This window comes from Heptranchias perlo, chromosome 28 (genome assembly GCF_035084215.1).
Source record: "Heptranchias perlo isolate sHepPer1 chromosome 28, sHepPer1.hap1, whole genome shotgun sequence".
Classification (NCBI taxonomy): Eukaryota; Metazoa; Chordata; class Chondrichthyes; order Hexanchiformes; family Hexanchidae; genus Heptranchias; species Heptranchias perlo.
The window spans coordinates 13,678,276-13,693,026 of NC_090352.1; the positions used below are offsets into that span (position 1 = coordinate 13,678,276).

The 14,751-nt window shown below is 45.9% G+C and overlaps 1 protein-coding gene across 13 annotated transcripts in view; it reads right to left on the bottom strand.

Moving 5' to 3' along the window:
- The window catches only part of LOC137344858 (elastin-like), a 306,346-nt gene that overhangs the window by 253,468 nt on the left and 38,127 nt on the right, over nucleotides 1–14,751 (bottom strand). For all 13 annotated transcript variants that reach the window (XM_068008078.1, XM_068008072.1, XM_068008082.1 and 10 more), the window contains exon 3: nucleotides 1,808–1,885. In XM_068008078.1, the coding sequence (XP_067864179.1) occupies nucleotides 1,808–1,885 (78 nt within the window). The remainder of the gene's footprint in view (nucleotides 1–1,807; nucleotides 1,886–14,751) is intronic.

Below are 14,751 nucleotides of genomic sequence, written 5' to 3' on the forward strand. Positions count from 1 at the left end.
GCCTTCGGTATTTGATCAGCCTGTTTCCAGTTGTTTGTAATTTCTCCCAGTTTGGTTTCTTCCTCAAATTTGTGAAGTTTTGATTTTGTCCCCACTTCCAAGTTATTTATGTGCATTGTAAACAGCCTTTTTAACAACGTATTTAAGAGTCCAATAAGTAAGAAGATTTTTGAATGCAAGTCAGGTTGGTCTCTTGGTAGACCTTCCAGATGTGATGTTGTATTTGGATGATGCAAATATCAATTTAATTATGGAGCTTAGATTTCCTGTTAGAATTGTAAACTCAAAAGCTTGAGTTTACAACTATTAATCATCCTTATGTGGCTCGGAGTCAAATTTTATTTGATAACGCCCTTATGAAGTGCCTTGGGACGTTTTACTATTTTAAAGGTGCAATATAAATGCAAATTGTTGTTGCTGTTGACTGGATGGAGCTAGACTGAAATGATTAAAACAAGGAATGCTGGGAGAGGTGGACGAGGAGTCGGGTGGCTGTGGTCCTTTTAAGAACATTCAAGGGGAAGTTGAAGATTAGGCAATTGTTGGACATGAAGGAGGGGGTCCAGGCCACGCTTTTTAAGGGGAGGGGTGTAGGAATGACAAGTGGTTTTGAAGAGCAGAAGGACAATGTCAGAGGAAAGAGAGCAGTTGATGATAGAGCTTTGGGCCAAGGAGAGAAAGTTCAGAGATTCTGTACTTGTCAGCCTTGGTTCAGTGGTAGCACTCTCACCTCTGAGTCAGAGGCTGTGGGTTTAAGTCCCACTCCAGAGACGTGAGCACATAATCCAGGCTGACACTTCAATGCAGTACTGAGGGAGTGGTGCATGGTTGGAGGTGCCGTCTTTCGGATGAGATATTAAACTGAAGCCCTGTCTGCCCTCTCAGGTGGATGTAAAAGATCCCATGGCACTATTCGAAGAGCAAAGAATTCTCCCTGGTGTCCTGGCCAATATCTAGCCCTTAACCAACATCACAAACATATCATCTAGTCTTTATCTCATTGCTGTTTGTGGGACCTTGCTGTGCACAAATTGGCGACCATGTTTCCTACATTATAACAATGACTACACTTCAAAAAGGTACTTCATTTGCTGTAAAGCATTTTGGGATGTCCTGAGGTTGTGAAAGCCGCAAGTTCTTCCTGCTTTCTTTCTTCTAAAGTCTCATCCCCTGTCTCAGATATTTCTTATTTTGTCATAATTAACATCAGATTACCACTGAGTCACTATGAAATGTTCCCTGTAAATTTTAGAATCTTAGAATGATACAGCATAAAAAGGTGCCATTCGGCCCATTGCGCCAATGCCAGCTCTTTGAAAGAGGTATCCAATTAGTTCCACTCCCCCACTTTTTCCCCATGGCCATTCAAATTTTCCCCTTTAAGTATTTATTCAATTCCCTTTTGAAAATTACTATTGAATCTGCTTCCACCACCCTTTCAGACAGTGCATTCCAGATCATAACTCACTGTAATTTCCATCCCCCCCCCACCCCATGTTGCCTCTTGGTCTTTTGCAAATTACCTTAAATCTGTCCCCTCTGGTTACCAAACTTTGACACTGGAAAGTTTCTCCTTATTTACTCTATCAAAAACCTTCATGATTTTGAACACTATCAAATCTCCCCTTAACCTTCTCTGCTCTAAGGAGAACAATCCCAGCTTCTCAAATAACTGAAGTCCTGCATCCCTAGTACCATTCTAGTAAATCTCCTCTGCACCCTCTCCAAGGCAGTGTCATCCTTGCTAAAGCGTGAATTGGCCACAATACTCCAGCTGAGGCTTAACTAGTGTTTTATAAAGGTTTACCTCTTCCTGGAAGCTTGGCTGCTTTAGATGCAGCAGATAATTGATGTTGTAGAATTCCAGCTCCAGCAACCTGCCCCCCTGTAATGAAAAGGCAGAATATAAGTTAGTCATTATTTAGGAGTTACAGGCCCTATTTTCAGGCTTGCAACCATCAAGGCAATTTTGGGGACAACTTGCATTAATTACATTTTAGTTACTGTCTGCTGATAATGTGCAGTATTCCAGCTCATTGCTTCATAAGGTCAGGGTCCACATATAGAGTGATGACACCCAGCTTTGCCTCACTGCTTCCTCCATTGATCTAAAGCCTGTTGCTGCACTTTCCAACTTATTGTCCAGTATTAAGATCAAGATCAGGATAAGCAAAAACTTCCTCCAGCTTAATGTGGCAAAACTGAAATGACAGTCAGTTCTAGCCAGTATTTTGGTTCCTTTGGTCTTGACTACATCAACCTCCCTACCTGCCACTTCAAACGATCAGCAGATGCACATCCTCAGCATACAGCTGAACCCAGAGTTGAGTTTCCTTCCCCTCATCCGTTCCATTACTAAGACCACTTTCTCCTACTTCCATAATGTTGTCTGTCTCCACCTTTACCTCTCATCCACCATTACCAAAATTCTAGCCTACCTATAGCGATCTCCTCCAGTTTTACATACCTACATGCATCCACCATTTCACTGAAACAAGATTATTCCGTTTTACCAACTCCACCATTGGTGGATACTCTTTAAACCTTTATGCTCCTGTAATCTGGAATTGCTTTTCTAGATCCTTCCATCCTGTCACCTCCTTCCTTGCTTTTAGAAATCCTGTCAAACAGCAGCAGGTGCCTGGGAACAACACCACCTCCAACATCCACTCCAAATCACACCATCCTGACGTGGACATAGATCGCTGTTCCTTCATTATCAGTGGGTCAGAATTCTGGAAGTCCCTATCTAACATTATTGTGGGAGTACCTTCACCACATGGCAACGGTTCAAGAAGGCAAACCACCTTCTCAAAGGCAACTAGGGGTTGGCAAAATATGCTGGCCTTGCTAGCGATGCCCATATCCCAAGAATTAATTTTTTTAAACTTTGACAATGCCTTCAACCCAGCCCGCCCACTTCATTTCTCCTTTTAACAGACACCATTTTTTCTTCCACAATGTAAAGGAAGTATTCCTGTATCTGTGGAGCACTGTAGAAATGCAAGTTGTTGTTGTTACCTTACTGCTGGTATCAATAATAATCACGGCTAAGAACAGGTTGGAAATGAGGACTGTCACCCCCTAACTGGAACTGCATAGTAATTCTAACAAAGCTGATTGGAAAGTAGCAACTGAAAGGGACACAAGTCATTGAACCAATGGGCCAAATTTTGCTGGAAAAATAATGGCGTGTTCATGACGCACGCCATTATTAATGCACAAATCGACCAGCAAGTTCAGGGGATGAAGAGATATACCATGAGTTGCAAATCTCCAGAACTTGCTGGTCAATTTAAGCCGTTCCGCCATTTGCCGCGCACAAACAGAATCTCACCCTTAGCCTCCTCGTTATTTTTAAGAATTTGCACATTAATTGCCCATTAAACTTGCCACAGAAAGTTAGGGCTCAATTAATAGCGCAAGTACCTTTTTAACAATGTGATAATTGTTAATGCAATGCCAATCAACCGCTCTGGCCCAGAAGGGAACAATTTAAACAGTTGAATCTCACTCTTGCATGTAGTAAATTGTTAGAGATTTTTAAAATGTCAAATTTTTACATTTTTTTTTCTTACTTTACCTTTGTCTCTTTTTTCTCTCACTTAATCCAATCTTTCTTTCCCTCTCTTTCTCTTTCTGTACCTGATTTGACATTGAATTCACCCACTCTAATTCACCCACATTCTCAATCGATCCTATTTCTTTCTCAATCCTTAAGTCTTATTGATTAAGGCGATACACTGTAGGTCCCAGATTCCCCCTTGCCCTCGCCACGCCGTTATCAGCAAGTTACGGTACAAAAAATTTGAGCTGAAGGGTGCAAGAAAAAGTCTATTGGTGCAAGTTGCGAGATGCCCCACTCCAGCAAGATTTAGCCCCATGACTTACTAAACAGGATACCTTTAGGACAGAGCAGATAATAAGCAGAAGGCTATGGTTTCGAAACTGGAATAGATCCGCCAAATTGTTGCGTAACGAGAAGCCTAGCTGAGGTTGCTTGGTAGATGAATGTAATCTCCAGGATGAAAAGCAGCTGACAACAAAAATAATTTAAAAATTACTTTTTGAAACAGTCTCCAGCAATCCTTTAAGGACACCCAATGAGGCCTCAATACCTGGAGAAAGTAGGACTGGTATGTACCATGCATGCTTTGCCCATTTTTCCACAAAAATTGCAATCGGGATACTACAACTGACATTGGACCTTCATTTGCATACTTAAAACAACCTCCTGCCTGTTTTGGGCAGGAGTATTGGGTGCCCCTTTAAAGGTCTGCCTGAAAATTGATTCAGGCGGACAAATGGATTCACAGGGTCCCCAACAGATTTTCCTCTGCCAGCTGCCCATTTTTCAGGCGAGTAAAGGGTGACCACACTCCTCCCCATTGTAACCCATGATTTCCTTAAGAAAGGGACATCTTGAGCATTTCCTGGAAGACATGCCCTGGCATGCAGAGTTATTTAATAGTGGCATCTTCTTAGTTGAACATCATGAGATGTCGCACAGGTACCTAAATGGTCAAGTATAGTTGATGGGAGTGGTAATGTAATATTGAACGATTAACTGGCTGACCCTTGCAAAGTTTCTTGCCATTTTCATTGGGATCCTATGGTCAAAAAAGTAGAGTGCCACCATCACTTTTCCCACTACCGGCAGTGCAGCACTGATGTTGTTCCCAGATGCAGATCAGGTGCCAGCAGTTGGTTTCCTGCTTTATTTCTTTCATTAAGGCCACATACACTTGAAGCCAAATCTGAATAAATTTGCATGTATCCTATGAATTGATGCTTATTATGGTCTTAACAAGCAACAAAATGTTAATACTTCAGTTTGTGTTAATGTGCATTAAACCAGTTCACTCCTTAATGCACTTGGACCATGCAGTAGCTCTAACCTCTTCCGTTTCATTTTGTCACTGTGGAATTGGGTGGAGACAGTGGCCCCGATAATAACCCAGAGGCAGGTGCTGAGCCCGGAAGTTGGGGGGGGGGGGGGGGGGGGGGGAAGTGAGGGGTTGCTGGCAGGTGTGGAACCTGGAAGATGTTTCGTGGTGTCAGAATGTCCGATTTCAACATGGCTACCTAATTATCATTTTATTTCCCGGTTTCGCATCTCCAATGCGCGTCAGCGAGCGTGATGCACTCCCGCATGACGCATTCTCAACGGGACTATTTAAAGGGCCAATTCAAAGTTGGAACTTGAAGCCTTGGAAAGAGACAGCAAAAGTACAAGATGGACTCAGGACGTTCAAAGGCCGCTTTAACAATGCCTCACTTGAGGGACTGCTGGGTGCAGTGAGGAGCAGGAAGAAGATAATCTTACCCAGCAACAGGAAGAAACCTGCTGCTGTCACCAAGAAGGCGTGGTTAGAGGTGGCTGAGAAGGTCAGCAGGAGTATTGTGCCCCATACCTGGAGCCAGCGCAAGAAGCGGTTTAATCTCAAAACCAGGTCAGGAAAGGTGAGTACAGTTGCAGATTCACCAACAACCTGTAGTGCTCACCCTCCACCACCCACCCCCCAGCTCTGTTTTGTCAAGCGTATTCCATCATATCACTCCTCACACACATTAAGCTTGACGAGCACCTTTCGTTCACTTTCTATGCATTTCTTCACCTCCCCATTTATCCATCCACCATTGCCACTCACCCCAATCCTTATGCAATGTGATACAGCTGCCTGATAGTCACCCTCACCCAATGCACCGCATCCATTGGGTGAATACATGCCTTACAGACACTCAGGTATGTTGTTCCCCTGTTCATGAGAAGTGAGCACAAAACACAAGGGAGGGGACAGGAGATGGCCTGCAGCAGATAGTACAGTTGACATCTGCAGAGGAGGCCATGGAGAGTAGTGTCATATCTGCGTCCCTTACCAGCGAAGATGTTGAGACTGGGTCGTCGCAGCTGCCTAGTGACAGATTTAAATATTTCCGACCCACATCTCATACAAGACTTAGTCCTGTTGCCTTGGTTTCAGCAACGAGTGAAATATGATCATCTTAATTATGCTAAGTAGCAACATTTTTATATTGCCAGTACAAATTCACATCCCTTCTCTCCTCCAGGGCCTTCACGCGTAGAACATCAGTCCGTGGACGACGATTCCTCAGAGGAACGGATTCCTTTTAAGGTTGCACCGTCACAGGACATAAGCTTACCATGCTCCAGCACAGATGGGTTCTGTTAGGCAGTTAGTTGGGTTTTCACCTGCTGACTCACAGTTCACAAGTGAGCATGAGCAGTGAGTGGCGACAGGGACAACTGTGGGTAGTCTGCATCAGAGGGAGCACTCCTCTCCAAGTTCTGCTCAGCTGGACACAGATGCTGAACTGCAGGGGCCATCAATGAAAAGGATAATCATAGAGGGACAGCAGCAAATCTGCAAAGAACTGGCAGTCCTGCCACACACTGCCCACAGCAGCAGAGAGGATGGAGGAGTCCAGTTCAAGCATTAGTGGATTGATGTTGCAGGCCATTGCACGGATGTCTTCTTCCATGGATAGACTGGTCTCCTCCATGGAACATCAATCGCGGCAATCAAATGAGTCCATACAGGCCATAAACATGGCCATGCAGACTTTGGATGCCAACATGTTTACCGCCTTAAGCAGAATGACAGATACCTTATCCGTGGCCTTCCAACGCATCACTGATCTGCACCAAGCTGCTCTCCCGCAGAGGGTTAGGAGTGATGTGGGAGAGGAATGATGGCGAAAGGGGACATGGAAGTGGGGACTCCACTCAAAGAGCTTCCACGTCTCACCTGTTGCCACCTTCACCCCCCCACCCCCCGCCTGCCAAAACCAGTACCCAACATGCTGCCTCCTCTCCCCAATAGCCGAGTCTGCTCCTATACAGACACAGGTGGAGCAGTCTTTGGTGGGGCCCATACAGGCTTCGACACCCAGAGAGCATCTCAACTATTGAACCGAAGGAAAAAGGCATACTCTAAAGTACATAGACAATAAAGAATAGAGGATGACAAAAGGGAATATGAAGAGGTTAGAAAAGCAGTCAAAAAAAAATAGGAAAGCAAAGAGGAACTATGAGATTAAATTATCAAGGAATATTAAAAGAAATAGTAAAGTATTCTACAGACAAATAACAAAAGAAAGATCAGAATAGGGATAGGGCCATTAAGAGGTGCACGAGATAAACTCACAGGTAATGACTGTGAAAATGACAGAAATACTGAATAGTTACTTTGCTTCCGTATTTACCAGGGAGACGAACAAGGTGGGCAGGGCATTAGAAGAGGAGATCAAAAAAGTTAGTAAAACATTTAAGATAGAAAGGGGGGGAAGATAATTGATAAACTAATCAAACTTAGGGAGGATAAGGCCCCTGATCGGGATGGATTGCATTCATGAATATTAAAAGAAGTTAGGGAGGAGCTGGCAGAGGCACTATTACATATATATGTAAAAATTCGCTAGAAAAAGGAATAGTGCCAGAGGACTGGCGAACAGCTAATGTTATTCCTATATTTAAAATAGGGAGATAGATCAAGTCCAGGGAACTATAGACCAGTTAGTTTAACATTGGTGGTAGGAAAGATAACGGAATTTTTACTCAAAGATGTAATAGAAAGATATCTTGAGAATGAAAATATGATAAAGAATAGTCAACATGGATTTCAGAAGGGAAAGTCATGCTTGACCAACCCTATTGAATTCTTTGAAGTAGTAACAGAAAGAGTAGACAAGGGTAATATAATATATTTGGATTTTCAAAAGGCCTTAGATAAGGTACCGCATTATAGACTCATGGATAAGATCAGAGCATGTGGAGTCAGGGAAAAAGTAACAGAATGGATAGCAAGCTGGCTACAACACAGAAAACAGAATGAGGTTAAGGGTAACTACTCAAGACTGACAAAAGGTGGGTAGTGGTGTTCCACAGGGATCAGTGCTGGGACCACTGTTCACAATGTACATGAACAATTTGGATTTGGGAATCGAAGTACAATTTCAAAGTTTGCAGATGACATCAAATTGGAGGGTGTAGTTAATACAAAGGAAGAATGCATCAAAATGCAAGAGGACATTAATAAACTTGCAGAATGGCAAGTGTAATTGGCAAATAAATTTCAATTATAGGTAAGTGTAAGGTGGTGCATTTTGATAGGAAGAATACAGAGACCACATACTGCTTGGAAAATAAGAGTCTACACAGGATAGGGGAGCAAATGGATCTACGGGTACAGATACACAAATCACTAAAAGTAGCGATGCAGGCTAATAAGGCTGTAAGAAGGGCAGATCAAACACTAGGGTTCATTTCTAGAGGGATAGAATTGAAAAGCAAAGTTATGTTAAACTTGTAAAGAACCTTGGTTAGACCACACTGGAGTACTGTGCTCAGTTCTGGTCTCCAGATTATAAAAAAGGATATAGAGGCATTGGAGAGGGTGCAAAAAAGATTCACAAGGATGATACCAGAACTGAGTGAATATACTTATTAGGAAAGGCTAAACAGGCTGGGGCTCTTTTCATAGAAACATAGAAAATAGGAGCAGGAGCCTGCTCCTTCGAGCCTGTTCCGCCATTCAACATGATCATGGCTGATCCTCTACCTCAATACCATATTCCCACTCTCTCACCATGCCCTTTGAGTCTAGAAATCTATCCAGCTCCTTCTTAAATATATTCAGTGACTTGGCCTCCACAGCCTTCTGTGGTAGAGAATTCCACTAGTTTACTACCCTCTTAGTGAAGAAATTTCTCCTCATCTCAGTCCTAAATGTCCTAACCCATATCCTGAGACTGTGACCCCTCATTCTGGACCCCCCAGCCAGGGGAAACATCCTGCCTGCATCCAGTCTATCTAGCCCTGTCAGAATTTTCTATGTTTCAATGAGATCCCCTCTCATTCTTCTAAACTCAAGTGAATACAGGCCGAGTCGACCCAATCTCTCTTCATACGACAGGCCTGCCATCCCAGGAATCAGTCTGGTGAACCTTTGCTGCACTCCCTCTATGGCAAATATATCCTTTCTTAGATAAGGAGATCAAATCTGCACACAATACTCCAGGTGTGGTCTCACCAAGGCCCTGTATAACTGCAGTAAGACATCCTTGCTCCTGTACTCAAATCCTCTTGCAATGAAGGCCAACATACCATTTTCTAGAAAAGAGAAGGCCGAGGGGGTGACCTGATAGAGGTCTTTACGTCTACCCTATTAAACCCTTTTGTTATCTTAGAGAAAATGTTTCCACTTGTGGGGCAGTCCAAAACTAGAGGTCATAAATTCAATAGGGATTTCAGGAGAAACATCTTTACCCAAAGAGTGGTAAGAATGTGGAACATGCTACCACAAGGAGCAGTTGAGGCAAAAAGCATAGATGCATTTAAGAGGAAGTTAGATAAGCACGAGGGATAAAGGAATAGAAGGGTATTCTGATAGGGTTAGATGAAGTAGGGCGGGAGCATAAACACCGGCATAGACCAGTTGGGCCTAATGTCTTGTTTCTGTGCTGTAGTTTCGATGTAACTCAGAGCAGGGATCCTCTACCTCTGCTTAAGCCACAGGGGTTGCACGACGTAGGAGCGGTAGGCAAAGGAAGAGAAAAGCTTCCAAGTGTATGCACACGGATGTTTGTGAAAATGTTATTAAATTTAGTTTTTCTAAAAAAACCACGATCACATCACGTAAAATTTATACCACTTTCCTGTGTTGTCCATTCTTGCATGCTGGGTCTCAACTCGCCTTTTCAGTTGGCTGTTGATGAATGTGAAGACATGAATTGACGGGGACCAATTGGTGGATGGTTGGTTATAGGACTAGCTTAGTGTCAGTTGCGGGGGCGGTTGGTGGAGGGGATGGAAGAGGCACCAGGGGATGAGATAGTTACTTTGGTCCAGTGTGTGTGACTAACTGAACCTTCGAGCTATTACGGAATCCGTAGCATCCCAAGCAGCAATGTGAGCGGCTGGTGCCTCATCTTCATTTTCCTCCTCTCAATTGTTTTTTTTCTAAATTCATTCTTGGGATGTGGGCGTCACTGGCAAGGCCTGCATTTACTGCCCATCCTTAACTGCACAGAAGGTGGTGGTGAGCCGCCTTCTTGAACCGCTGCAGTCCGTGTGGTGACGGTTCTCCCACAGTGCTGTTAGGTAGGGAGTTCCAGGATATTTACCCAGTGACAATGATGGAACGGCGATATATTTCCAAGTCAGGATGGTGTGTGACTTGGAGGGAAACGTGCAGGTGGTGTTGTTCCCATGTGCCTGCTGCCCTTGTCCTTCTAGGTGGTAGAGGCCGTGGGTTTGGGAGGTGCTATCGAAGAAACCTTGGCAAATTGCTGCAGTGCATCCTGTAGATGGTACACACTGCAGCCACTTTGCGCTGGTGATAGTGAATGCTTAGGGTGGTGGATGGGGTGCCAAATCAAACGGGCTGCTTTGTCCTGGATGGTGTTGAGCTTCTTGAGTGTTGTTGGAAATTCACTCATCCATTCAAGTGGAGAGTATTCCATCACACTCCTGACTTGTGCCTTGTAGATGGTGGAAAGGCTTTGAGGAGTCAGGTGGTGAGTCACTCGCTGCAGAATTTTTTTTTTTTTTTTAATTTATTCGTTCACGGGACGTGGGCGTCGCTGGCAAGGCCAGCATTTCTTGCCCATCCCTAATTGCCCTCGAGAAGGTGGTGGTGAGCCGCCTTCTTGAACCGCTGCAGTCCGTGTGGTGACTGTTCTCCCACAGTGCTGTTAGGAAGGGAGTTCCAGGATTTTGACCCAGCGACGATGAAGGAACGGCGATATATTTCCAAGTCGGGATGGTGTGTGACTTGGAGGGGAACGTGCAGGTGGTGTTGTTCCCATGTGCCTGCTGCTCTTGTCCTTCTAGGTGGTAGAGGTCGCGGGTTTGGGAGGTGCTGTCGAAGAAGCCTTGGCGAGTTGCTGCAGTGCATCCTGTGGATGGTACACACTGCAGACAGTGTGCCGGTGGTGAAGGGAGTGAATGTTTAGTGGTGGATGGGGTGCCAATCAAGCGGGCTGCTTTATCTTGGATGGTGTCGAGCTTCTTGAGTGTTGTTGGAGCTGCACTCATCCAAGCAAGTGGACAGTATTCATCACACTCCTGACTTGTGCCTTGTAGATGGTGGAAAGGCTTTGGGGAATCAGGAGGTGAGTCACTCACCGCAGAATACCCAGCCTCTGACCTGTTCTTGTAGCCACAGTATTTATATGGCTGGTCCAGTTAAGTTCCTGGTCAATGGTGACCCCCAGGATGTTGCTGGTGGGGGAATTCGGTGATGGTAATGCTGTTGAATGTCAGGGGGAGGTGGTTAGACTCTCTCTTGTTGGAGATGGTCATTGCCTGGCACTTATCGGGCACGAATGTTACTTGCCACTTATCAGCCCAAGCCTGGACGTTGTCCAGGTCTTGCTGCATGCGGGCTCGGACTGCTTCATTATTTGAGGGGTTGCGAATGGAACTGAACACTGTAGTCATCAGCAAACATCCCCATTTCTGACCTTATGATGGAGGGAAGGTCATTGATGAAGCAGCTGAAGATGGTTGGGCCTAGGACACTGCCCTGAGGAACTCCTGCAGCAATGTCCTGGGGCTGAGATGATTGGCCTCCAACAACCACTACCATCTTCCTTTGCGCTAGGTATGACTCCAGCCACTGGAGAGTTTTCCCCGATTCCCATTGACTTCAATTTTACTAGGGCTCCTTGATGCCACACTCGGTCAAATGCTGCCTTGATGTCAAGGGCAGTCACTCTCACCTCACCTCTGGAATTCAGCTCTTTTGTCCATGTTTGGACCAACGCTGTAATGAGGTCTGGAGCCAAGTGGTCCTGGCGGAACCCAAACTGAGCATCGGTGAGCAGGTTATTGGTAAGTGCAGCTTGATTGGAAGGTGTCGTCGACACCTTCCACCACTTTGCTGATGATTGAGAGTAGACTGATGGGGCGGTAATTGGCCGGATTGGATTTGTCCTGCTTTTTGTGGACAGGACATACCTGGGCAATTTTCCACATTGTCTGGTAGATGCCAGTGTTGTAGCTGTACTGGAACAGGTTGGCTAGAGGCGCAGCTAGTTCTGGAGCACAAGTCTTCAGCACTACAGCTGGGATGTTGTCGGGGCCCATAGCCTTTGCTGTATCCAGTGCACTCAGCCGTTTCTTGATATCACGTGGAGTGAATCGAATTGGCCGAAGACTGGCTTCCGTGATGGTGGGGATATCGGGAGGAGGCTGAGATGGATCATCCACTCGGCACTTCTGGCTGAAGATGGTTGCAAACGCTTCAGCCTTGTCTTTTGCACTCACGTGCTGGACTCCGCCATCATTGAGGATGGGGATGTTTGCAGAGCCTCCTCCTCCCGTTAGTTGTTTAATTGTCCACCACCATTCACGACTGGATGTGGCAGAACTGCAGAGCTTTGATCTGATCCGTTGGTTGTGGAATCACTTAGCTCTGTCTATAGCATGCTACTTCCGCTGTTTAGCATGCATGTAGTCCTGAGTTGTAGCTTCACCAGGTTGGCACCTAATTTTTAGGCACGCCTGGTGCTGCTCCTGGCATGCTCTTCTACACTCCTCATTGAACCAGGGTTGATCCCCTGGCTTGTTGGTAATGGTAGAGTGAGGAATATGCCAGGCCATGAGGTTACAGATTGTGCTGGAATACAATTCTGCTGCTGCTGATGGCCCACAGTGCCTCATGGATGCCCAGTTTTGAGCTGCTAGATCTGTTCTGAATCTATCCCATTTAGCACGGTGGTAGTGCCACACAACACGTTGGATGGCGTCCTCAGTGCGAAGACGGGACTTCATCTCCACGAGGACTGTGCGGTGGTCACTCCTACCAATACTGTCATGGACAGATGCATTTGCGACAGGTAGATTGGTGAGGACGAGGTCAAGTACGTTTTTCCCTCGTGTTGGTTCGCTCACCACCTGCCGCAGGCCCAGTCTGGCAGCTATGCCCTTCAGGACTCGGCCAGCTCGGTCAGTAATGGTGCTACCGAGCCACTTTTGGTGATGGACATTGAAGTCCCCCACCCAGAGTACATTTTGTGCCCTTGCTGCCCTCAGTGCTTCCTCCAAGTGGTGCTCAACATGGAGGAGGACTGATTCATCAGCTGAGGGAGGACGGTAGGTGGTAATCAGCAGGAGGTTTCCTTGCCCATGTTTGACCTGATGCCATGAGATTTCATGGGGTCCAGAGTCAATGTTGAGGACTCCCAGGGCTACTCCCTCCTGACTGTATATCACTGTACCGCCACCTCTGGTGGGTCTGTCCTGCCGGTGGGACAGGACATACCCAGGGATGGTGATGGAAGAGTCTGGGATGTTGGCTGAAAGGTATGATTCTGTGAGTATGGCTATGTCAGGCTGTTGCTTGACTAGTCTGTTGGACAGCTCTCCCAATTTTGGCACCCAGCCTCTGACCTGCTCTTGTAGCCACAGTATTTATGTGACTGATCCAGTTAAGTTTCTGGTCAATAGTGACCCCCAGGATGTTGATGGTGGGGGATATGGCGATCGTAATGACATTGAATGTCAAGGGGAGGTGGTGAGACTCTCTTGTTAGAGATGGTCATTGCCTGGCACTTGTCTGGCACAAATGTTACTTGCCACTTATCAGCCCAAGCCTGTATGTTGTCCAGGTCTTGTTGCATTCAGGCACAGACTGTTTCATTATCTGAGGGGTTGCGAATGGAACCGAACACTGTGCAATCATCAGCAAACATCCCCATTTCTGACGTTATGATTCAGGGAAAGTCATTGATGAAGCAGCTGAAGATGATTGGGCCCAAGACACTGCCCTGAGGAACTCCTGTAGCAATGTCCTGGGGCTGAGATGATTGGCCCCCAACAACCACCACCATCTTCCTTTGTGCTAGGTATGACTCAAACCACTGGAGAGTTTTCCCCATGATTCCCAATTTACTAGGGCTCCTTGGTGCCACACTCGGTCAAATGCTGCCTTGATGTCAGGGCAGTCACTCCCACCTCACCTCTGGAATTCAGCTTTCTTGTCCATGTTTGGAGACAAGGATGTAATGAGGTCTGGAGCAGAGTGGTCCTGGCGGAACCCAAACTGAGCAGGTTATTGGTAAGTGCCACTTGATAGCACTGTCGACGACACCTTCCATCACTTTGCTGATGATTGAGAGTGGACTGATGGATATTGGATGGTAATTGGATTTGTCCTGCTTTTTGTGAACAAGACATACCTGGGCAATTTTCCAATGCTCATCAGATGTGTTGAGTGGCTTGTTCCTCCTCCATCTTTAGTCCTCACTACTGCACTGTTATGCAGAACGCAGCACACAATTATCCTAGAGACCCCCGCTGGCGAGTAATGAAGGGTGCCTCGAGACCTGACCAGGCACCTGAAGCGCATCTTGAGTATGCTGATGGCTTGCTTGATGACACGTCTGGTGGTCTTATGGGTGTCATTGTAGCGATCTTGGGGTCCATTGGTGGGGTTCCCCAGAGGTATCATCAGCCAGGTTTGAAGGAGGTATCCTTTATGGCTGGTTCCAGGTACGAACAGATCAGGGTGTTGGACTGCTGCAATAGGAAAGCATCATGGCTGCTCCCAGGGAATCTAGTGCAGACCTGCATGAACCTTTTCTGGTGGTTGCACACCAGCTGAACATTGATGGAATGAAATCCCTTGCAGTCGACGAATACTCTTCGTTAATCTGGAGGTGCTCGGAATGCCACGTGTGCAATCGATGGCACCCTGTACTTGTGGGAAGCCAGCCAGAGATGCA